This window comes from Lissotriton helveticus, chromosome 3_1 (genome assembly GCF_964261635.1).
Source record: "Lissotriton helveticus chromosome 3_1, aLisHel1.1, whole genome shotgun sequence".
Taxonomy (NCBI): Eukaryota; Metazoa; Chordata; class Amphibia; order Caudata; family Salamandridae; genus Lissotriton; species Lissotriton helveticus.
The window spans coordinates 47,717,594-47,742,206 of NC_136061.1; the positions used below are offsets into that span (position 1 = coordinate 47,717,594).

The 24,613-nt window shown below is 45.4% G+C and overlaps 1 protein-coding gene across 5 annotated transcripts in view; it reads left to right on the plus strand.

Annotated features, from left to right (window-relative positions):
- NHEJ1 (non-homologous end joining factor 1) overlaps positions 1-24,613 on the plus strand; it is a 1,839,518-nt gene that overhangs the window by 1,351,305 nt on the left and 463,600 nt on the right. The window contains exon 8 of one of the 5 annotated variants that reach the window (XM_078679208.1): positions 11,085-12,216. The exons of the other annotated variants lie outside the window; for them this stretch is intronic. Coding sequence (XP_078535334.1) covers positions 11,085-11,198 — 114 coding nt within the window. The 3' untranslated portion in view covers positions 11,199-12,216. Of the gene's footprint in view, positions 1-11,084; positions 12,217-24,613 lie in introns of those variants that run through there. 5 annotated transcript variants of the gene reach the window in all.

The window sequence follows — 24,613 nt, forward strand, 5'->3', positions numbered from 1 at the left end:
TTTGTACTTTTCTAATTTTTTAACGTGTCTCCAAAGCGCCCCATCACAAAGCTAGTGGCCTGCAATCGCATTTAGCTCCGTGTTGTTTACCCTACTAATATTTTGGTTGATTGGTTTTTAGTTCTTGGACTTTGTCACACCGGAGTACGGCATTAATCCATATCCCTTTATCTTTCCCATATAAAATTCTTTTCAATGGACTCTACCCTCCTGTCTTCCATAGTTCAAATCTAACGCCCAGCGTGTTTTTCACTGTGCTTCAATTCAGATAAGCTTTCTATAAATTGACATTTACAATTTTTCCTCCGCTTCTCTTCCATTTGTCTCCCCCTTTGTTTAAATCCTCTCACTGACGATCAACACAGTCCACGCCCTGACCGGTCCTTTCGCGCCCTTTCTTGTGTCCACTCCATATCAGCACATCCTGTCCATAAAGCCATTCTCCAGGTATGTCTGGTATGTCGTAACTGTAGTCCACCTTCACAGAATTAATTTGATCAAAGTGCGCACTTTAGAATATAAATAATTTTTGATACCATACTCTATACGCACCAAGCAATTGACAACCACAATTATGTAACATTGTCATTCCTAATGCGATTCAATTACGTTCACTTATGTCACTCATGAGAAATCTTGGGAAACCGTCCTTTCTATACCACACACCACCTGTCTTACCACTTCACTCGTCTAACCGGCCAGGTTTTTGTTCAAGCAATGATCAACAAGTCACACCAGTCACCTTGTTCCTGACAGATATTGTTTGGCACGACACACACCACCATGTCACTTATGTCACCTTAGCCATGACTGTTCTCCACATATACACTAAGTCACATTACCACCTTCTGCGCATGCCTTTGTCTACCAGGGTGACACCATGAGTCACCCGTTGTCTACATAGATATTATAATCAAAACATGTGTAGTAAAAACAGACTCTGTATTTTTTGTTTAGCCCTGAAGATTCGCATTTGTTCCTTGCGATGAAACACGTGTTGGCTTTTTTGAAACGGAACAATAAACAGAAAATGGACACACCCAATACAGACTATTGATTGACTTACCCGTCTCAATAGATGAACTTTCATTGAATTACGTATCTCCACCAACTGTTTAGATTGATGCGCTATATGTCACTATTTTATGTTACAATCATATACAAATTTTGGTATTGTACGCTTTTGTGTTAGTGCAGGGGCACAGTTGTTCATATCCCTCCATCAGTATCCTATTCTCCACTGAGTTACTCTCCTATAGGCTCTCCCAGGCTACAGATTCCTTCACAAGGGTGTGTCTCAATTTGTAGTAGGGAGTTTGTAGTAGTGGATTCAACTTGTACGGGTTTCATTCCCACTGTTCCAGCAATATTCCCCAATGCATAGATAACTTTGACATCCCACTTACTGTGGTCCGATTTTCAACCAACATTTCGACCTGGCAAAATAAACCTGTTTCCAGACCTAACCCTTCTTTTTTAATACATATATGTCACTCCTTAGGTAGGCCCTAAACAGCCTGTATTGCAGGGTGGATTGTATTTAACTAGCAGGACATGTGTTGCTAAGTCTTACATGTCCTGGTAGTGAAAAACTCCTAAATTTGTTTTTGACTACTGTGAGGCCTACCTGTTCCATTGGAAAACATTGGGTTACCATATTACATTTAATAAGTACAAACTTTTGTCTGGGAGCAGGGAGAAATGGCATGTTTGTACTCAAATTAAATATAATTTAAAATCCTCTTTAATGGTATAGTCATATTTAAGATTACAACTTTGAAAATGCCACTTTTAGGAAGTTGGCATTTCCCTGCCCGAAAGCTTCTAAGGCCTTGTTGGAGTTTCCAGCTGCGTTGATCTTTTAATAGCACCCTTGTTAAGAATTGTACCCAGGCAGAGATCATTAGGGGACTAATAGTAGGCAGGATGGTCCCTCTGGGCAGTATTGTTGGGGCGGAGCTGTTCCTTGCCCCACTTAGATTGCAAAGGGTTAACCACCTGCACACACAAGGAATCCTAACTCTAGTCTTTTGTAACTAGAATTTTCCTAGACACTTTTTTTAGCTTTCGCAGGAGAGGGTAAGAACTTTCCAGAACCAGATGTGAGGGTAGCCTAGAAAATTACCTCTCTTCAAAGGATGGCACCAGGTGTAGGAAGGTGGAATCTGACTATGTGGGTGCCCCCACTTTTATTCTGGTGTTTTGATGGTTTTTGACTTAGTTTGTCTGGGATCCTGCTATTCAGGACCCCAGCCTATCTGCTTTCCTCTCTAAATTGAATGCATGTACTTTAGGTACACTCCAGCTTGGTTACTGGGTTACCCTTGTGAGTCCCTAGTATATGGTACCTTAGGTACTAAGGGCATAGGTACCCCAGAGGCCTACCCGGGGCTGAAGCATGTATTATGCCACCCCTAGGAATCCTTCCAAAATGGCACCACAGGTCTTGTAGTGCAACCTGGGTAAGGTGGTGCATGCACCCCTTACTGAGATATAGGTTACCTATATCTACCTTATATCACTGACACATATAAACCTATAAGTCACTCCTATGGCAGGCCTTGACAATCCTCAAGGCAGAGTGATTGGTTTTGTGTGAGAGGGTGCCCATGCATAAGCAGGACCCCTCTGCAGCTTTCGGAATCATGTCTCTGTAGCTGTTCTGCGATGCAGCCAGACCATATACTCTTAAGTGCATTATAACCTCGCGGTTAATGCTAACTTTGGAATGGCTACATGGAAACATGTCGTGTTTGGTGTCAAACACTTTGGAATCCTACCCCCCCCCACCAGTTCTGGCGGCGGGGGTAGAATTCCACCCTTCTAGAGGGAGAAGACATGTACACACTTACCTAACCGGTAATAGTTTAAAAGAGCACCAACATCACAAAATGGAGGCTGCAGCCACAGACACATGTCTGACCTCATGCTGCTGAACGAAACTCCGGCATTGGAGGCCTGAACAATAGGTTTCCTGTTACAGGGAGGTGTAACCACCTCCCCAGACAGGCTTTAGTGTATTGGGGCTGGGTGGCATTCAGATACTGCTTTTTAGACAGTGCTGGGGGCACACTTGGTGTCCCTGTAAACCGGTTGCAGGGGCACTCAGCCCCTGCTCTGGCGCGAAACTGGACAAAGGGAAAGGGGTGTAACCACCCCCACCCTGGGTCCTTCCATAGGTGGGACCCTAGAGTAAGTCCAACCTCTAAACTTAGTATAAGTATAGGAACCCAGTCCATAGGACTTTAGATTACCCTGGACGAAATTCTGCAACATATATCCTGGAACTTCGACATTCTATTTCGACTAGAAGACGGAAGAATCTCCCTTACGGTCAAGGAGTGACTCCCCTGCTCAAACAGGCACCAAAGAAGCATCTTGCCGGTCTGCATTTCCAAGGATCCCGCCGGATCCCGATGGATTTCCGACACAGGACCCAGACTTCCAGACATTCTCGAGGCCGACACAAGATCACATCAAAGCTGAGACCCGCAGCCCTCACGAGTGACGTGGAACCTGAACTTCTGGACACCTTGCACATTTGCAAGTTCATCGACTTCCCGAGATTTCCCGAAGTTGTGCATTAGGCTACTCGTAGTCCAAGCCCCGAGCACCATCTGCATTGAAGATTGTGGGCCTACACTCCACGAGTGTTCCGTGGGCCCGCTTCTAGCATTTGCGCTCGAGGCTCCATCGCGAACCCTGGTCCATCGAGTGGTGGGTCCCCACAAAGGTAACTCTTCTGTTTCCTGGGCTTTCCTGGTTGCTCCAGACGTGCCGTGACTCCCCTCCAAAGGGTGAGTCCCTCAGACCTTGCTGGTCTGCACCGAAGCCAATCCTTGCTTTCTGCATGGGTTGCTGTTGCCAAGGCTTGTTGGGTTCAATCCACAAACCGACACCGCAGCACTCGACATCCTTTGTGGGACAGCTCGTATCCAGTGCCTGGTTGTCGTCAACACCTCCTGGTTCCCGTGGCTGAAGAGTCAAGCTTCACCTTCTTCACCTGAAATCAGCCGACATTGGTTGGCATCTTCTCTTTGCCTTCCTGGTCACTGGCTAGTGCCCAGACTCTGTCCCCTCTGCTTTCAGGTTCTTCAGATCTCCGATCCACCCTTGGATCCACCGAACACTTTCCACTTGGTCGCCTGTGTGAGAAGTTGGCCTGATATATGATGCTCACTAATTCTAGTGATCACCTTGTATCAGTCCAAACAACCCTTATGGTGATTGGTTGTAAGTCAACCTGATAGACCAGCTATCCTAGTAGCGTGGACAAAAGCAGTCTTTAGGCTAAACTCTATTGGCATGTGAAGCCAGCTGTTTTACCACAATATAACCCCTTGAATACCAGATGAAAGGACACCACACAGGTTGTTATGAAAATAAACGATATATTTATTAATAACAACACCTCTGAACTCTTTATGAGGTCAGAGGGCTAAGCACATGACAATACTACAAAAGAAATACGAGTTTGCACAATATCTACACAAGTGCCTTAGGGTCACGACAAACCATATACTCAAAACAATGGAATGCGAGGAAGGAAAATACTGTAAGGAGATCCAGAGGCTGGAGGATCGCTGGGACTACGCTACAAACTAGGTAAGTAAGGAGCAGGAGGCCCACTGGACTCACGTGCAGAGTGGAAACTCTCACGCGGGATGCGTACCAACGTCTATGGATGTTACAGTTTACAAAGTTACGGATTCCGGACGAACCCGGCTGGATGGAGGGAAAACAACAGTGGACCTGGACACTAGGATAGTGGACACAGACTTCAGCACCTAAAAGCTTTAGTTACCTAACCCACAGGCTGCGGGTGCATAGGGCTGAAGTTGCGTCGAGTTTGCTGTGTGGATCCCGGTGATGCCTGAAACAAGAAGTTGCTGGCAGGCAGCCAGATGGAGGAGTCCGGTGGTTCCAAGGATGGAACTAGGAAGAAGGAAGTCCTGAAAAGGAAGGGGACAGAGTCTTGGTCACTAGCCAGTGACGGTGCTGGAACCAGGAGGGAACCAGGGGCTGTCGCCGCGTTCAGGTGAAGGAAGGGTCGCTTCTCTCTGTAGCTGCGCGGACCAGGAGCTGTTCTTCACGACCAGGCTGGAGGCACGAGCTGTCCCACGTAGTCTGCTGCTGTTGGCGGTGTCGGATCGTCGATCTGGACAACAGGCCTTGGCTAATGCAAGCCACGCGATGAAACAAAGATGGCGTCTGGTGTTGACCAGGAGGGTCCGGGGTGCTTCTCTTTCACAAGGAAGCAAGGGCCAGTCTGGGGGACCAGACTAGCAGTGTCGAAATCTTCGGGTCGTCGTCTCAGAGGTCACTAGCCAGCTGGCAAGTGACCAGACAACAGGAAGGGCAGCAACCAGGCAAAAGGGCCCCACGCAGATCACGGGGATGCTGGGGGGCTGGTCTTTGGTGCAGGAGCTGCGTCGGTGTAGGGCTTCTCAGACCCTGATGCACTCACTCGAGGAACCCTCAGGGGTCGTGCTGGAAGCGCTGTGCAGGTTTCTTCAAGATGGCCGTCTCCACGTTGCTCGTCGCACCCACGGGTCCCAGCTGTGCTGTGGATGTGGGTAGAGGTCAGAGAGGTCTGGGTCTTGTCGAGCTGGGTCGTCGGATTCCGGGATGGAAGGACTTTGCAGCAAACCGCACAGGAGCTTGATGGTGCCTGCGAAGCAGGATGGTCACTCCCTGACCATAGGGGAGATTCTTCAGTCTTCTGATGTTCAGGAGGTCGAAGGTCAAGAGTTCTTCGTGGAAGTTGTCAAGAGTAATCTAATCTGGAATGGGACCAGCTCCTACCTTTATTCAGCTAAAGGGGGCTGCACTACGACTAGGTCCCTCCCCTGGGTGGGACCAGGAAGGGGGGTGGTTACACCCCCTATCCTTTGTCCAGTTTCCCGCCAGAGCTGGGGCTGGAGTGCCCCAGCAACTGGTTGGAACCGGTGTATGCACAGGGCACCTTGTGTGCCCCAGGCATGTCTCATTCCTTTCAGCCTTGGCCTACCTAATACACAAAATCCTGTCTGGGGTGGTGCTAGCACCTCCCAAGGCAGGAAACCCTTTGTCTGAGCCTCCCTCGCTGGAAGGACTCCCAGCAGCAGGAGGTCAGACTTGTGTCTGTGGTGGCAGCATCCATTTTGTGATGCTGAGGCTTGAGTTAACTTTAACCGGGGTTTACAGTTACATACATGTCGTGTCCCTCTAGAAGGGTGGAATGCTGACCCCGTCGCCAGAATTGGCGAGGGGTTAGTATTCTAATTCGTATGACACCTTACTCGACATGTTTTGATAATGCTATGCCAAAGTTAGCATTTAACCGCGAGGATTATAATGCACTTAAGAGTATATGGTATAGCGTTATCATGGAACAGCTCTTAGGACTTGGTTCCGCAAGCTGCAAACGGGCTCAGCTCATGCCAGAGCACCATCTCACATAATTCCAAGCACTCTGCCTTCAGGATTGATAAGGCCTGCCATAGGAGTGACTGATAGGAATATATGTGTCCATTTTAGGGTTAGATATAGGACTACTATATCTAAAGCAAAGGGTGATTACACCACCTTGCCCCAGCTGTCGTGCAGCCAGTTGTGTCTGTTTTGGATGGCCAGCCAGGGGTGGCATAATACATGCTGCAGCCCCTGGTAGGCCCTGGGTACACCTATGCCCTGGATAGCTAAGGTATACTGTACAGGGACTGATAAGGTGGGCCAGTACCAATTGGTAAATGCACCTAGGGTACATGGTTGTAATTTAGAGAGAGAACAGCTAGGCTGTGGGTCTGATTAGCAGGCCCACAGCCAGGGAAAGTCGTAAATCAGTGAAGCAAAAAGCAAAAATCTGGGGTGGCCATGGGATTGCAGACCCCACTCTCCTACAGCCTGCAGCACTTCTTCGCAGCTCGCTATAGGAACCGACGACGAAAGCCGACACAATAAGACACCTAGGCACACAGCTTCCCTGGGTGAGGTAACACGAGTAGTCCGGTGCTCCCGTGCGTCTTGACTCTCGAACTGTCTATTTCTGAAGGGGTTTGTTGCTAGTCCACTCCTAAGTGTGCTTAATCTGTAATTTTCCAACAGCGACTTTCCCCATAGAAGTTAATGGTGATTCGCGGCAGTGTTTAGACCTACTTTTAAGTAGCCCTGGGGGATGGCGGTCCCCAGGGCTGGGGGGGCCTGAGAGCCCGCCCTACATAATTTTAAAAAGCCCCGGGATGGCGGTCCCCGGGGCTGGGCCGGGCTGGGGCCCGCTTGATGAATCACCATGAAACTTTCAGGGTAGGAGCGGTCCGGAGCTGGCCAACAGTTTTGAAAATTTTGCAAAGATTCATCAACCGGCGCCAAAGTTATTCTAAATAGAATGTTGCGGATTTCCTATAGATAATAGGTCCTAACTATAACTACCTACTGGCGACTGCCAGTGGGTAAAATATATATAAGACTTTTCTTTTTGGAGTTCCACACAACCCCCTACCCTTTTTTTAGGTCTGTTTTGAGTGGTAACTCCAAACCCCCACTCACTTAAAAAAAACACCCTTGCCTTCATTGACCTCAATCTGTCCCTGAACCCTAGTAAACCCTTCCCCCTTTACTTCTATTCACCATTTAATCTTAAAATCACCCTTTGCCCCTTTACCTGCCCCTTAATCCTAAAATCACACTTACCCCCACTGCCCCTTTACCTTTATCCACCCATTTACCCTAAAATCACCCTTACCCCCTTTACCCACCCCTTTTGCTCTAAAACCACCCTTAGCCCCTTTACTTTTACCTGCCCCTTAATCCTGAAATCACACTTACCCCGTCTGCCCGCCACTTAGTCCTAAAAGTACCCTTATCCCTTTACCTGTATCCTCCCCTTACCCCCTTGTATTTACCCACCCCGTAATCATAAATCACCCTCAGTTTGCTTTACTTATACCCAACCTTTTCCCTTTTGTTTGTAATCATATTAAAAGTAAGTTGTTTTCAAACCTATTAATATATGCAGAGTAAAATTCCACGTTGCAAAGATGCAGGGTAAAGACAAAAACCCATTAGCATCACTTGCCTGCTGATAAAAACTGTTAAGTAAAGTTACCTACCCACCATGGCATGTATTGTAGGAATGGCAATTCTAGCAAGGGGAAAGTGTGAAAATCACATTTCAGGGAAAACCAGACAGAAATTTCGTGAGAGCCCCGGAAGGCCTGAAGCTTTGGGAAAGGTTCTGGTCCTGCTGTCCTTCCTGCCCTCTCCCCACTCCTTGCCCTCCCTTGGATATCCCCAGCCTGGCACCATAAATACTGCTAATAAACCGAGCCTGCTCATTTTACCATGCCTAACTGGCTGTCCCTCCCGGCCGCCTGTGAGTTATCACCTGCCCGTTCCCACTGGTTTAAGCATTAACATGATTATAATGTGCAACAGAGATCATTGGGTGCTTTTAATTGGAATTAAAGTTCACGGTTTGGGATTTTCGCTGTCCAGTGCCCTCACATTAAAAGTGACTTTATTAAATCATAAAGTCAGGCTGAGCCGGGGTGGGAGCCGTGCCTGAAGCTCATGGTTATGGTTTTGTGTCACCGGAGTTCCCACATGCTTTCAAAGCTCCACAGTCCTGGCAGTGACCGGGTATATAGCTCAGTGTGGTAGTGTGCCTGCTTCTGAGATGTCTGTGCAACTTAATGGTTGCACCTTTGATCACAGGCAGGTATTACACAAGCTTTCGCCCTTCTGAGATAATTGATTGCTAGTGTAGCAGCTCTGAAATGCTCTGAAATGCTCTGACCCTGCTAAACAGATCTCCTTGCATGTGTTCTGACCTGTAACATGGGGTATGTTTAATTGGTTTGTCACCAATTGCCTAACCCGAAATAAATATATTACCCCTAAGGTAGGCTAACAAGCCCTAAGGCAGAGTATGGTATATTGGAAAGTGAAACGTACTTTTGCATGTTCCTACAGTAAAGACCCTAAGCTGTTGTTTTTTACTGTGGAAAGGCTAGGTGCCCCATTGGCAAGTACAGAGTTACATGCTGAACCTGATGAGGCACTGTGCCAGTTGTGTCCTGCTCCTGGAGATTTAATCTCCAGAGCCCAGCCAAAGCCTATAGACACCATGGGTCAATTGGCTGACCTCTTGTTCACAGCACAGGACCACAGCGGCTGGGACGCCTGCTGGGACAAGTTGATAGCCCAGGATCTTTAGATGCAGTAGCCGCTACGCAGCACCAGAGGCTAGCAGCTGATGCTCATAGTTGCACCCATATTTGCTGTCCCTGGGGGAGTCATTGGAGTGCAGCTTGGTCACCCAGAAGACAAGTTTACACCCAGGGAGGGATTTGGCCGTGACCGCAATACTGAGTAACTGGTAGCCTAGAGGTGATGCACTTCAACCAGCGCCTAGAGGACTTAGAAGTATGCCAACCCCATGACTGGGGCTGCTTTACCGCCTTTGTGGACTCAGGAGTAGCTGCAGTAAGGCTACGTAGACCGCATCACATTCACAGCATCTGTTGAGCATTTCCAGCATCCTTCATCCCTTGCACTAGGACCACTTCCATTGGAAACTCCTGCAAAGGATAAAAGTGCCTGGAACTTACTGTTTCTGAGAACCTTGCTGGTCCCCCCGATTGGCTACCCACTGGAGTTGGTCACCTAAAGTGACCACAATTCAACTAGCCCAACTTTTTGGTGAAACAGTTTCTCAGTGTCAAATTTGTTTAATTGGAAAGTGCTTGTTTGTGGTTGAGTGAAATGCTTTGATTTACTATACCTTGTAAATTCTATATCTCTTAAACCCTCCAGGGGATCCTTTTGGTTGTGATGTCTAAAAATACATAGAAATGCAGTCTATTTTTTTTTATAAATTAGTGACTGATGTCCTTGTTGTCTTGTCTATTTCTTTTTCAATTGTTTTGGTGCTGTGTAAATGTTTTACACTTGTTCCTTTGTGTTAGCCTCGCTGCTTAGAGCCACAGCTACCCAGGGAAGGTTTGACACATGAAGCCTAAGGCTCCTTAGAGTCCTAAAGAGGGTTGGTACGTGTATTGCATCTACTAATGCCCCCCCATTTCATCACAGTGATTAGTTTAGTAATAGTGTGAATAAGGAAAACATTTTTCCTTATGTTAATTAGTATATAGTCGCACTGGATGTGGTTTCTATCCCAGGGATATATATTTTATGGCATTTGATCACCTCTTTTTGCTGCCTCAGGTTAAGGATGGTTCCCACCTGTTTCCTAAGGACTGGTGCTTATTGCAGCACCAAGAAGACTGGTACTTAACCTGCACCTAACAAGTGTGTTTAATCAATTGTTCAGTGGCTCAGTCCTTGGAGAAAGAGGAGAGCGCACTAGACGGGGTTCAATTGAGGGGGATCATTTATTTTCCTAAGGGGGGGGGGGCAGTGGTTTGAGAATCTTAACCATCCTGTGTCTCATCTTAAGAGATCAGCAGAATGGAGAGTGATGCTAGATCTTCAGACATTGAGCAGATATAAAAAGACGGAGACACCACAAAGAATACTTGTGTTTATTCTGCCCAGCACTCTGTTGCATTGCTGATGCCTATCTAAGCATCCTTGACTCACCAGACGCCCTATGCTTTGACCCGTGACCTCTCCAGGACTTTAGAGAAGTCCTCCCACCTCTGGTGGCCATTGCCTTCGTTCAAGTGGCCTTGCTGCTTCACAAAGTGTAAGTGTTGCAGCAGCGAAGCCTCGCTCCAAGGTGCCATGCTCTTACCACAGCTTGCAGTGGAGGATATGAAGGGCCTTGAAGGTTACAGGAATATGCCCCAGCTCGCTTGGCATGCACCGTGGAGCATGACACCTTATGTTGCTTTTATTCATTTTCTTTGTTATACTGGTTTTCATGCCTGTTTAAATGTCTTCTTTATATCTCTTGTTATAAGTTGTCTGTCTTTCTTTTAGGTGAAAACTTGCACTTCTATTTGTATACTAAGTTGATCATTTTGAATCTTTAAAAAACATCTCTATCCATTTGAATGAATTCATCAGTGAGTTTTAAGCTCTATCTATTTATCTATCTATATATCTATCTGTCTGTCTGTCTGTCTATCTATCTCTATTAGGAAAGCAGAAGAAGGATGCTGTTCCTCCAGAAGAGGCAAGATAAAGAGGGAGAGATGAGAAGCTGTCGCTCGAGACCAGGAAGGGTGCTGATCGACGGGATCCAAGTGATGTGAAGTGATTGCCCTCACACACTCAGAGGGGTGTCATGCTTCATCATTGTGCTGCTTCTTGTTGGACTGGCACTGCAATGCCCGACGGGCCCCTCTAGGGGACTCTGTAGCTGAGATTTTGGGATTTTTTTTTTACCTGTAATGATGAGTGCAAGTGAGGCGGTAGTGATTGTAGGGTGGTGCGCTAGGTGATACAGAGAACAGTTTTAATGATGTGGTCCTTTTGACAGGAGTAAAAACAAGGATGGTGTCATGAGAGCCAGTGAACCTTGTCAGCTTCCAGATAAGTGACGCAGGGTCAACATGTTTTTTTTAAATTTTTTAAATATTTTTATTGATTTGAAAAATCAGGGCAAAATTACATTCATCAGATATACACTATTGGCTGTAATCACATCAAAATAAGAATGTAACACTACACATTTTCACACCCACATATAAAAAAACAAATCAACATATATGGCCCCCTTCCCCGATTGCCGTCCTATTACGGGGAAACATCCTCTATTTCAATTTCTGGTGGGTCACAGATGTATCCTCTAGGGTCAACATGTTTAATACCTTACGAACCAACTGGATCTTAGGCATTTCTTCAAGACCAAATCGTTGACGCCTACCCTACAACTGATTCGGAGCGGAGGTGTGTAACATGAATGTGCTCAATCAAAATGTATCAACTGTACCTGCTGCTGTACAGGGCATTGAAATTCTGATCCTATTACAGTAGTAACTGTGCCCCTTAGATATGGATAAAGGACCCTGCTTAGCTGTGGAGAGAAAGTGATCCCATTAGGTAATTTACCAGTGACCTGCCCTCTGCCAGCCTGGAAGGTAGGTCATGGGTAAATTACCACTGTCTTAATTAGACCTTTTCATTTTCTAACTTCTACTTTATAGTTACCCCTGACGAGGGGTTTTCCCAAAATGTATTGGGTTTTGGATATGATTATTTGAATAAGATTCTTGCATGATCAGATTCAGAGTTTACGAATGTGGAGCAATATTTTGTTTGAATTATGAACATTGATATCTTCAATAAAGCAATCACTGTACTGAAGATCGTCAACTTCATTTCAAGAAATTGTTGAATTTTTGTTGAATGGTGTGTTTATATAGCCCGCGGGCTGTACATTTGTGCACTTTGGGTCTGGTTTTCTATTGGTGACCAGCTATTCACCAAAATAAAACTTTTTCCAGGCATGAACCTTCCTTTTGAAGACTTTCAAATCATCCCTAAGGTATGCCCTTAGGGTAGGGTACTTGGTATTTAAAAATCTGGACATAAATGTTTAACATTTTACATGTCCTGGCAGTGAAAAACCTTCAAAAGTCATTTTTAACTGTAGCAAGACTCACCCTCCAATAGGAAAACAGTGGGTTACATTATAACAACTTATAATGCTTGGCTACAGTTAGAACACTCATTCAAAGCCTTATTTTAATAGTAATTCAATGTCCAACTTAATGGTAAAATCAGATTTTATTATTGCTATTTTGAAAATGGCACTTTTAGAAACTTGTAATTTAGCTACCTAAGCCAAATGTGTCTTTCTGCCAGTGCCCTGTCCCATATGGATGGTGAATGGCTCCTCTGTGGTGGATTGCTCAAGGGTTTGGAGTTGAGAGGTGTTTTCTTCCTTGAGCAGGATGGTGTGGGAGGTTGTGCCCACCCCCTTCCTGAACTTCAAAGGGTGCAGATTTAGCTCACACCTAAGCCTGCCTCCCTTTGTTCTCCTAGTCACCTTCACCCCAAACCCAGTGAGAGAAGGCAGCTGCCTGAGAACTAGTTTGGACTGACCACAAAGGAGGATGTTTTTGTCCAGTATCATAGCCACACCTCTGGTGGGCACAGGGAGTTCTGATTAGGGAACAAGGGATCAGCCATGTTGGCCAAGGGATAACACATGTTATAGCCACAGAGGCTATAACTTGTGTTACCTCCTATACACCTGATTCTAACCGAATCGGAAACATTATACGCAAACACTGGTATATCCTAAACACAGGTGATCTACAACTTCCCATACCCAGATTTGCGTTCAAACATACCAACAACCTTAAGGACCTACTTATACACACTAGGCCCAAAACTAAAACTTTACCCACACAGAGACCGCTTTGGGACTTTCCGTCAGTCACCGGTCATTATGCCTGTGGCTCTTGTGGTGTCTACCCACTGACCAGACAAACTAAAGAAGGGACCCTTGCCAATAATAATTTCACCTGGAAACTAACTAAGCACACTAACTGTAATACCACTAAATGTATTTACTTGATATCCTGTCCCTGCAGCCTCTACTATGTGGGCATGACAACCAGAACAGTCAAGACACGCATCACCGAACACAAAAGTAACATCATATGCCACAGGACAACCACTAGACTATACACACACTTTGAGACATGCAAACACACCTGCAACACTCTGAGATAGGTGATCTTGGAAGGACATACATCAATCACCCCAGGTGCACTGTTCAGGATTGAACAGAGATGGGTCCATCATCTAGCCACAGACGAGCATGGCCTCAATAAAGATATTCCCTGGAGCACCCTCAACAGATCATAACTAGAGAACACACACTACCTTGTTCAGGTCACTGTATCATACAGGGTCTGTTATGGTTTGGTTGGGTTCGGCTTACCCCTTTAGACCACATTTGCACTAGTGACCAGCATTGACACATTATCTTGGGACTCTAACCTCCACCCTGTCCCCTGACATCCGTTGACTGAGCATAATACAGAGTATTCGGTTGTGCTTAAGCACACCAGCACATATCTCCCTATGTGAGGGAACCAGCCTGTTTGTTAATAAATGTTATTTCAACTTCCTTGCCTCCTACATGGGTTCGCTGGTGGCTCTTAATGATACATTAATCGCCTACACCGCCTCGCATATTCCACAACGGCGCATGCATTGGTGTTTTCATCTCAGTTATACCTCCAAGATGGGTTTTGGCTAACGTTGACACATTACTTCGGGATCTCAATCACCACCCTGCCCCCTTACAACCTTTGACTGGGCATAATGCAGAGTATTTAGGTTGGCTTAGCCGAACCAAACATATGTCCCCCTGTGCGATTACCAGCCTTGTACACTTTCTCACTTTTATTTGGATTTGCTGGCGGATCTTAATTAATGATATGAATCGCCTACGCCTCTTTGTACACTACAAAATGGCACTCATATCGGTCTTTCATCACATTTTAGACCCCCCAAGAATGTAGCCACCATACTTCCTCTTGTTTCTGGGCGTGTTACTCTCTAGTTCTGTGCTGCCCACGGAAACGCCCCACGATGCACGCCATTTCCGCAAGTATTTCTGCTGCCATAACCTGGCGTGCATTTACCTCCCAGATCCGGCATTGTGGGATAGGTATTCTGCTGAGTGGACGCAACACAAACGTAAGTACTTTGCTCTCTCTATCCTTAGGATGCCTCCCAGTGCCTTCCATTTCAAAGTGAGCTTTTTGAGGCCCCGGGCTCTGATATCCCTCTTTGGTATCAGCGGTACACCATCCAAGGGAAAGTTTACCGCGAGTTTCTGCCCATGATGGCGCCACACCGGCATGTCTCCTAGCGGTTCGGACTGAGTACCTGGCCTTTCGGGGCCATTACTCGTTCGGTCCATGGGTGCATGTGGGTTTGATGCCACCCAGACCGTGTTTTACAGACCTCGAGGGGGAGTCCTGACAAGAAGCCACCTTGGTCTCCTTTGTAACACCAGACGCTGGGTCTTCTGTTCTTAACTCTGAGTGAGGACCCCGTCATTTACTTTCACCTTTGACTGTTTACTACTTTTGGCCCCCTCCCTAGGATACTCGTTACTTTAACGTGTCCATTTCATGCCGTGGATCGATGGGGACAGTCATGATTATTTTATAGGTGAGTCGTTGGATCTCACTAATCTGCTACTACATTTTTAATGCTTATTACCTACTGCACTAGACACCATAGCTGCACAGATTTTATTTCACCTATGTGTTGTGAGCAATTGCGACATGTATATGCACAGTGGTGATTCATAGGGGAGTTTGATGGCGTGATCATCTAAACATTCATGAATGAAATGATTCTCTTATTTGTCTTTTTAGATTGGCCACTGCATCAACAGGTACTACACCTTTCTGGTGCAACTTGATGGTAAAGCTAGGTCAACACACCACATTACCATTGCTTTTAATGTAGACACATCACTTTTTTACTAGGTCTTGAGGAATTGCCGCCAGATCCACCAGACTAACAGGCAAGAAACATGTTGACTGCATAAGAATGAGCGCTACAATCTGCAACGTCATTGCAGAGAGTCGCCACTTCAGTTTTTAACCGGGTGAAAGGCAGGATCATTACAATTATCCCTCCTGACTCTTCTAATTCCCTGTTTTAACTCACAAGGTCTACTTGACTTACACTTTTGCACTTCTACACTCTTAAGGCCCCTTACACCCACTGCACCAAACGGCAAGGAATAAAAGATCTCCGCCAAAGAGCCCCTGCATATGGTGTCCATTGGGTATTGCAGCGCCGACCCGACGAGGAGCATGCCCGATGATGTAGCATAACCAGCGGGCAGGGTGTGTGAGGGCCCTCGTTCCGAAAGGAAGGTTTCCCTGTCCTTCCTCTCGTTAAACATCTTAGGATCTTGCCCCCCTCTTTACTTTCTCTCTCCCCTTTAGGAACTGCATACCTATTTGTTTTGTACTTTGACTAGGGCAGGTATGCTGGACCTTTTAAGCCCTTAGTCTCTCCTTCTTGATTGCACTGGGCATAAAAGTGTCATCTGTTGTACCCTTCTCAGAAACCGCTCTGGACCTGTGAGTATCAGAAGAAGGACTGTCCTGCTGTCTGAATCCCAAAGGAAGACCCAACTTCCTTTCCTTGAACTCAGGATTCCATAAATGACCCCCACAGGCCAGTTGTCTGATCTCCTCTTTGATCTTCAAGGATACAACAAGCTTGAAGAGGCCTTTCCTGCAACTACCCAGCTGACAAGTTGTGACTGGACCTGCCCTGGACACTGCTGTTGGCATTTACTGTAGTGAGTTGTGTCCTTCAAGTGCTGTCCCCAAGGTCTGGTACTCTTGGCTGCTGTCAAAGTGTACTCCCAGTAAAGTTTCATGAAACATGGGACTTGAAAACTTTTTGCCAACGTTTTGCTCTGAGGGCTGATGGGCACCAGGGCCAAGCTGATCAGGTTTTTTCTGATATGCTCTTCTCTACAGCAGCAAATCTGATCCAGCATGAACTTGTGGAGAAGGTGTGGAGAAGGTGTCCAGCCTCTTGGAGCCCTCTTTTGGTATTGTGGTGGTGAGCTTGAGCAAGGCCTACCAGTGCAAGGGATTCGCCCTTCTCTGCACAGTCCTCAGAGAAATAGGAAGAAGTTGGCACAGACACTGAAATAGAAAATACAAGATTTATTAAACCTCATGAGGTGGAACTACATTCACACAACACCCTTCGGTAATGTATGAAGTAGCAAACTGAATGGAAGGAGCTGGGTCCTTTTATACCCACACAGGGGCTCAAATGAAGGTGGTACAAGTACAAAATGCTGGTTTTAGGTACATATAAGGTCATACAGAAAATGCATAGTCAACTAGTGGGAGGAGCTAACAGTTGCTAATTCTGGTGAACACATCCTGACAGTTACAGACTAACAGCAGGTGCAGGGACAGCTGTAAGCGCAACTAAGCATGTGCGAAGGTGGAAGATGCTAAATATAGTTCGTCCCTAGGCAGATTTCAAGAGCAGTTAACAGAAAGGTAGGACAGAGCACATGGCGAGCACATGGTAGCACATGGCTGACAGAAATACAAAATGGATTCCACAAAACAGACAAGATAGTCTCTAAATACAGGATGGCTTCTGCTAATGCTAACCTAATCGCTGCCAAATTCCAAAGACGACCCTTTTAGCATTAGCTGAAGACATTTGTTTATCTGGGGTAATCTAGATATGCATTCTGTACATTAATGCTCATAATCTCAGTGATCTTTTCATTTAACATTTGTTGTGCTTTCATTTCTGTAATATTTCTTTTGGCAGGTGTACAAGCAGTGATGCACATGGAGCAAAGCATAGGACCACATTGTATACAAGTACAGCATGTAAATAGTATCACCAGTAGTATACATAGAATAGTCAGTAGCTTCCAGCCCCAAGTAATAAGAGTGTCCATATCCAGTTCGAAAATGTCCATGTACCAGTCTCTGGGTGAATTTCTGCAGCAATTTTATGCAGTTTAGAGATTGCATCATATACTGAAGGCGAGTGATCCGGAATGAAGACACAACAGCTGCTGCCAATGATTCGGCATGCACCACCTCGATCAGCCAGAATCACATCTAATACCATGCGATTCTGGAGTGCTACAATCCTCGCAACTTGCAGCTCCTCTGTAATGTTCCCAAGTGCCATAACTGTTTGATTGGTGACAGCTTCCACAACACGAGTCAATCGCCTTATCTTTCTGCTATTCAATGCAGCACCCACAAAGAAGAACAAACCGAAATTGAAATCAACATATTGTTGCAAAGTGGTATCAGTCTGATCAACCTCATCTGTACTTATTGTTCGTTTGTATCTATTCTTGGAAATCTCGTTGTACAATTTTAAATCCCGGTGATATGATGGAGGGGCTAAGAACACAGATGGTAACAAAAATTATTTGTAACATACCCCAGACCACCCAACAGGTAATTGATAGTATCCTTTATTACCGCACACAAATTAGGTATTAAGTGAAGACGTAAAACTGCTGTTATTAGCACCTTCAATGGTTAGAATTACTGTACACTCACTCCTTCCTACTGGAATTCTCCCAACACTACTAATACATAAATCTGCTTTAGCTCTTGTCACAGAAATTACAAAAGGTCCAATGTTTCTCATATTCGTGAAGACATATCGTGTCGAAATATTGTCAGGTTGGTACTCTTCCCATTCCCATTTAGTTCCTTTAGCTTGAGGATAACCATCTTTATCTTGATAGTAAATTGATACTTGTATAGCGCACTACTCACCCGCAAGGGTCTCAAGGCGCTTGTACGAATACCGCTGTGGAACCCATCCTGGCTTTCCCTGTGAGGTGTCCACTCCTGGGCACCCCCAAGGTGGAGGCCAGGCATCCTTAGCGTTGTGGGGGCTGTTGTGGATATTAAGCAAGCTATTGCCCAGAGTTGCAGAGTGGGACTCCATGATTGGAATAGGCACCGAGGCGAGATTTATCAGGTCCGTGGAATTTTTGAGCCCAAGACCCACCAAGGCGGGGAATTGAACCCTTGTCCCGGGCTAGACCTGTGCATCAGGGTCTGCCGCTCTAACCAGTGAGCCACACTTCTCCACAGCATACTTTATTCAGACGAAAGTTAATTCCACCTACTGAAGGCTTTCCGGAAGCAAACAAAAGTGCATACCAAGCTTGACACGAACCATTATAGGAAAACTGTAGAGGAATAAAAGGTGTTCCTCCTTTCTTTTGGTGCGCAGGTATCATCCCACACACCCAATAGTTGGTAGTATTCGTGGCATTATGTGTATGATTCAACATCTGAATGAATGTATTATTTAGGTGGGATTGTCGATGCTTCTGCTCATGGTAGGGAATCGTGAAGTAGTGATGTTCCACTGGAACTGGAGTAGTGGCAATAAAAAGCTGTCGAACAGGAGCCACTTTCTCAACAAACCAGGTGATTATTGCCATAACCACCAGAGCAACAACAAACCCTACAGCACAAATGATTCTTTTGTTATGCATTTTAGCAACAGCGATAATTGATCTGTCTAAAAACTCGTTGAAACAATAGTTGGCGCTCTTATCCCTCGGCAGCCGTTGATTTCTTCACCACGGGCCAAGACGGGTGTCACTACACTACGCAGGACTGATTCCCGGCCACTTGCCACATCGGCGTTCCGTTTCACTAACCCTGGGCGGTAGCTCAACCAGTCTTTTTTCAGCACTGCAGATTCTTTCCTCGGTCTCAAGTGGTATCGCGATGCTCCAGGAATCGTGTGGTCTGGGAAGACTTCAGCAGATTTGTCAGGTGAGATAGCTTGACCTTTCTCTGTCTCCAGAATCTCTCGATGGTCGGTCAATACAGCAGGTTCCACCACGGCAGGCGACACACATTTGCAGTGTGTGCTATGGACCCAGTTCTTCTTGTTCGTCACTCGAACTGCTGTCCTTGTTGCCAGAAGCACCTGCTCTGGCCCTCGCCAGCTCGGCTCCAAGCTGTTCAATCGGTCGAAGACCTTGACCATTACGTGGTCGCCAGGACTGAGTTCATGGGCCTCACCTGTAGATCTGTCAGGAAGAGCTTCTTGAACCTGTTGATGAATAGAGATCAAACTGTCGGTTAACTGTGCCAAATAATCATTCATCAGAACACAAGGAACATCATGTATGGGGCGTGGCTTAGGAACTCCCCAAATGTTCATTGGCCTTCCAAATACAATTTCATACGAGGTAAGGCCAGACCGTGAATTTGGCACCGATCTTATGGATAACAATGCCAAGGGTAATGCATCTGGCCACTTCTAAGACGTGGAAGCCAGTATTTTCGCCAAATTTAATTTTCAAAGTAGCGTTGTACCTCTCCACTAACCCTGCTGATTGCGGGTGGAAGACTAGATGGAATTTCTGTTTGATCCCTAATCCTTTCAGGACATGCTCAACAACTTGCCCAATAAAATGAGGTCCGTTGTCACTCCATAAAAGCTTACAAACACCATATCTAGGGAAAAATTCCCTTAGAAGCACCTTCGCTGTGGTGAGAGTAGTATTATCCTTTGTAGGGTATGTCTCTATCCATTTGCTGAAGGCACATACCACCACCAGGACATATTTGAGATCATTACAGCGTTCAAGTTGGATGTAATCCATCTGCAAAACTGCAAAAGGCGCGGTTGGTGTAGCAAACCCGCCTTTAGGAGTCCGTGTCCCTTTTCTAGGATTATACTGCCAACCGATCAAACAGGTCTGTACTACTCTTTTAGCTGTGCTGGCAATTTCAGGATGCTCCCAAACTTGCGTAAGCAATTTAGTTATTGCTAGAGCTCCAACATGTGCCAGCCCATGTGCCATTTCAATCATAGGTTGTAAATAGGCTGCAGGCAATTTCCATTTAACCATGTCTTTGTTGTGCCAACAACCCTCATCGTCCAATATTCCTTCTTTAGACCATTGCTCAAGTTCTCTCACGGAGGCAGATCTCTGTATATCTAATACTTCCTCTCTAGCATCATGCCAACGCTCAGCTTGTGATTTCACTACGTACATGGATGTAGTGATTCGCTGCATCGCAGTCTCACGGGCTACGCGGTCTGCAAGGGCATTGCCTTGTCCCATTTTGTCAATGATTTTCTTGTGCGCGCTACACTTCATAATAGCAACTCTCTTTGGGTATGTAAGTGCAGTCAAGAAATTATGCACTAATTCTCCGTGCACTATCTGCATCCCGTGGAATATAAGAAAGCCTCTTTCCTTCCAGAGTAGGCCAAAATCATGAACCACTCCAAAAGCATAGCGGCTATCCGTGTAGATGTTCACACACAAGTCCGTACTAAGTTCACACGCTCGTGTCAAAGCTATTGGTTCATCTGCTTGAGCCGACTTCTGTGGTATGCAAGCTGTTTCCACTACAGTCTCAAGTGTCATGATTGCATATGCAGCTGAGATCGTGCCATCTGGTAACTTCCACCAGGACCCATCAACCCACAGTTCCCCATCTACATCTGAAAGGGGCGTATCTTGCAAATTGACGCGACCCTTTGTCTGTTCCTCAGTAAGGAATATACAATCATGAGGCTCTTTTGATTTAGATTCAGTCACAGGATATGGCAACAAAGTAGCTGGATTGAGTGTCGCACACCACTTCAAGGTAATATGAGGTGCTAACAGTGTCAATTCATATCCTGTCAGGCGAGCACTAGTTAAGTGTTGTGTCTTAGTCTGATTCAAAAGGGCATCTACTGCCTGGGGTACTAGCACCAACAGTTTGTGTGACAAAACTATCCCCTCACTCTGACGTATGGACACAGCTGTCGCTGCAACAGAAAGGAAGCACCCAGGCATTGCACAAGCAACAGGATCAAGAACTGCAGATACATATACACAGGGGCGCTGCTTATCACCGTGTGTTTGTACTAAAACTGACAATGCACACCCATCTTTCTCGTGTAGATAGAGTGTAAAAGCCTTCGTGTAATCTGTTGTGCCTAACACTGGTGCAGAGCAAAGAGCTTGTCTTAACTGACGAATAGCATTTTGGCATTCATCTGTCCATGGAAGGGGGATCGGAGTGTTTTTAGTCAAAAGCGCTAGCAGGGGTTTAACAATGTGTGAAAAACCCAATATCCATTGCCTACAAAACAAAGTCAAACCAATGAATGCACGGACATCTTTCTGTGTGGAAGGTACTGGTGTGTCTAAAATTGCTTGAATGCGATCTGGTGTCAGTGCACGGCCCTCCTTAGACAGAAGGAGACCTAAGTAGGTAACCTTCGGTCTACAATATTGCAATTTCTTCCGTGATACTTTATGGTTGTGTGTAGCAAGAAAAGAAAGTAAAGACAAAGTACATTTTTCCCACTGCTCAGGCGTATCAGCTGCCAACAAGATATCATCGACATATTGTATGAGAGCCACTCCTTCAGACAAAGTAAAGGAATCACGTTGTCGTTTTAAGGCTTGACTATAAATACTCAGACTCTCAGTGTACCCTTGAGGAACTCTATAAAGTCTGTATTATCTATTATTGAAAGTTAAACCGAGCAAATATCAGCTATCAGGATGAATAGGAATCGAGAAGAAAGCATTCTTCAAATCAATTACAGAAATTGTAGTTGCTGTTAGAGGGACTAAGGTAAGCAATGTCGTAATGTCAGAAACCACAGGGTACTGCGGTACTACAATCTTGTTAACTTCTCTCAAATCAATGATGAATCTGTAAATCCTAGTATCAGTATTTTTTTTCAAAATGGGAAGAATCGGACTATTGCAAACATTGTAAGGAACTTCTTCTACAACCCCACTTTAATCAAATCATGTACAATGCGTGTAAGTGCTTCTTCTCCTTCTCGAGAAATGTTATACTGAGGCAGTTTTGGCAATGAAGCACCCTCGTTGACACTAATATGCACTGGCGGAATAACCATTTGCCCTACATCGGTGTCTGAAGTAGCCCACAAAGTACTAGGGAGTGAAGCTAATGCAATGTCCTCATTAACAATACAGGATCTCTCAATCACACGGTAGTTGTCATTCAAAATAACCTGTAGTCCTTCTGGAGAACATCGTATCGTAGCCCTGAAATATTTGAGCATATGAAGACCCACAATTTTATCTGGTGTGTTTGGGGAGAGCAAAAACGGACATGGAACAGTAAACTTATCAACATGGAATGCAAGTGGTTGCGACAATGGTCTAAGGGAGGGTGTTCCATCGAACCCTATAGATGTAATGGTTGAGCCAGACAGGGGAGCCCTTGGAACCAATTGTTTAGATAAGGCGCTACAAGTAGCTCCTGTATCAACCAGAAACTGATCAGTAGAACCCAAAACATGTACTGTAACATAGGGACCCCTCTGATCTACTGGCACTCCAACTGATTCCTTACCCCATCCTAGGTAATCCTATGCATAAGCAGAATCTTGAAAATCAGACGGCACATAGTCGGACATTTGATATTGGTTCCGTCTATCAAAAGTGTTAAACCCATCCTGTCCACGTGTATTAGCATCAAACCTAGCATCATCATTTGTGCTTCCTCTAGGCCCTGAATGTCCTGAACGATTTCTCATTTTTCCCCGACCACGTGGACTCCGCTGAGCATGCAGTAATGGACAATCAGAAAGCCAATGTCCACATTTCTTGCTGTACGCACACTGGTCAACAGACAGATTCGAACAAGTATAGGAAGGAAAGGACGAACCATAAGATCCACGTCCACATCTATCATTACCTCTAGAATGCGGACCATAAGCCTGCGCCAACATAACCTTTGTTTTCAACTCTTTAGTCTTTTTATCCTCATTACCTTTAGCTTCTAATTCTTGTCATTCATAATACTGAGCCATAGATAGGAGAGAAACCGGAGAAGAGGTAGTCCATGAACTTTCACTGGCCTTTAGGCTACTAGCTATTCCTGGCAAAAGGCTTGCAACATATTTATCGACAAACAGATGCCTACCCGTGTCATCTGTCAATGACTAGCCACTAAAATCATGGAATGCTTCTTCAAAGCGAGTGAAGAAGTCAGAAACTGATTCATCTACCTTTTGCTTGCAAGACGCTAACACTGTCCAATCTATCTTTTTAGGGGGGATAATCGTCTTTAACTTAACTAATATAGCTGCCAGAAGATTTAAAATTAACTGACACGGTTTCTATGCAGGTTCTCTGTCTTCATCAAACTGCTCTAAATCTTGCCATAATGCTCCAAATGTCGCACGATCATCAACTTTACACACAGTTCTCCACATATCAGGCGGTAATATTAGTCCAAAAAACAGATCAATATCAGGCAAAGTCATAGTACAAGAGCTAATAGCACCCTCAACTTCCTCATAAAAGGCTGCTGGATTCTTTCGCGGATCAGGTAAGGCAGTTTTTAGGGCCATGACATCTTCTCTATTCCAGGGAGTGTAAACCCAATTATAAATAAAATAGCCCTTTGCATCTGTAGAAGTCTTATCATCACTTGTACCCGTTCCTTTAGGAGGAACATATAAAGGCGCGGCCTCCCGCATGGGTTTCACATTAATTACAACATTCTTATCTGTTTCAGGAGTAGAAGTTCGTGCCATGCTGATCTGGGATGTTTGTACAGCTGCATCTGCTGCCATTTTCTCCTCTCGCAAACGGGCTGCTTCAACACGCAGTTTAACCAAGCGCCTGATCGTGTCAGCCACTTGGGAGAAGACAAAAAGACCTTCACGCAGTTGTTTACAATCATTTGCTACATCATCGTGCTCCATTTCTACCGAATATTTCCTGAACCGTTCAATAACCTCTGCAGCAAATGTATCAGTAAAATATATTTGCTCCCTTTCCTACCAATCTTTTATACTATCTAAAAGTTCAGAAACAGTGGCAGTACTACGAACGGCTTTATGCGCAGCAGATCTAATGTCAGACGCACGCCCAGCAGATAACATTGAGCGAGTTTCTCGAGCTTTGTCCTGGTCTGTAGGAGAGTCCTCATCTGACTCATAAGGAGCAGAAGGAAGAGTATACGGAGGGGGACAACGATCCAATAAGAGAGAATCATCTTGGGGTTTATTAAGAATAGGATAAAGAGGTCTACGAACAGCGTATTGGCCATTTACCTGTAAATGATGCTCCCTATCTTCCCTCTCTTTAATTTCCCTATTTTTCATTTCTAATGCTTTTGCATGAATGCTCTTACGTTGTTCT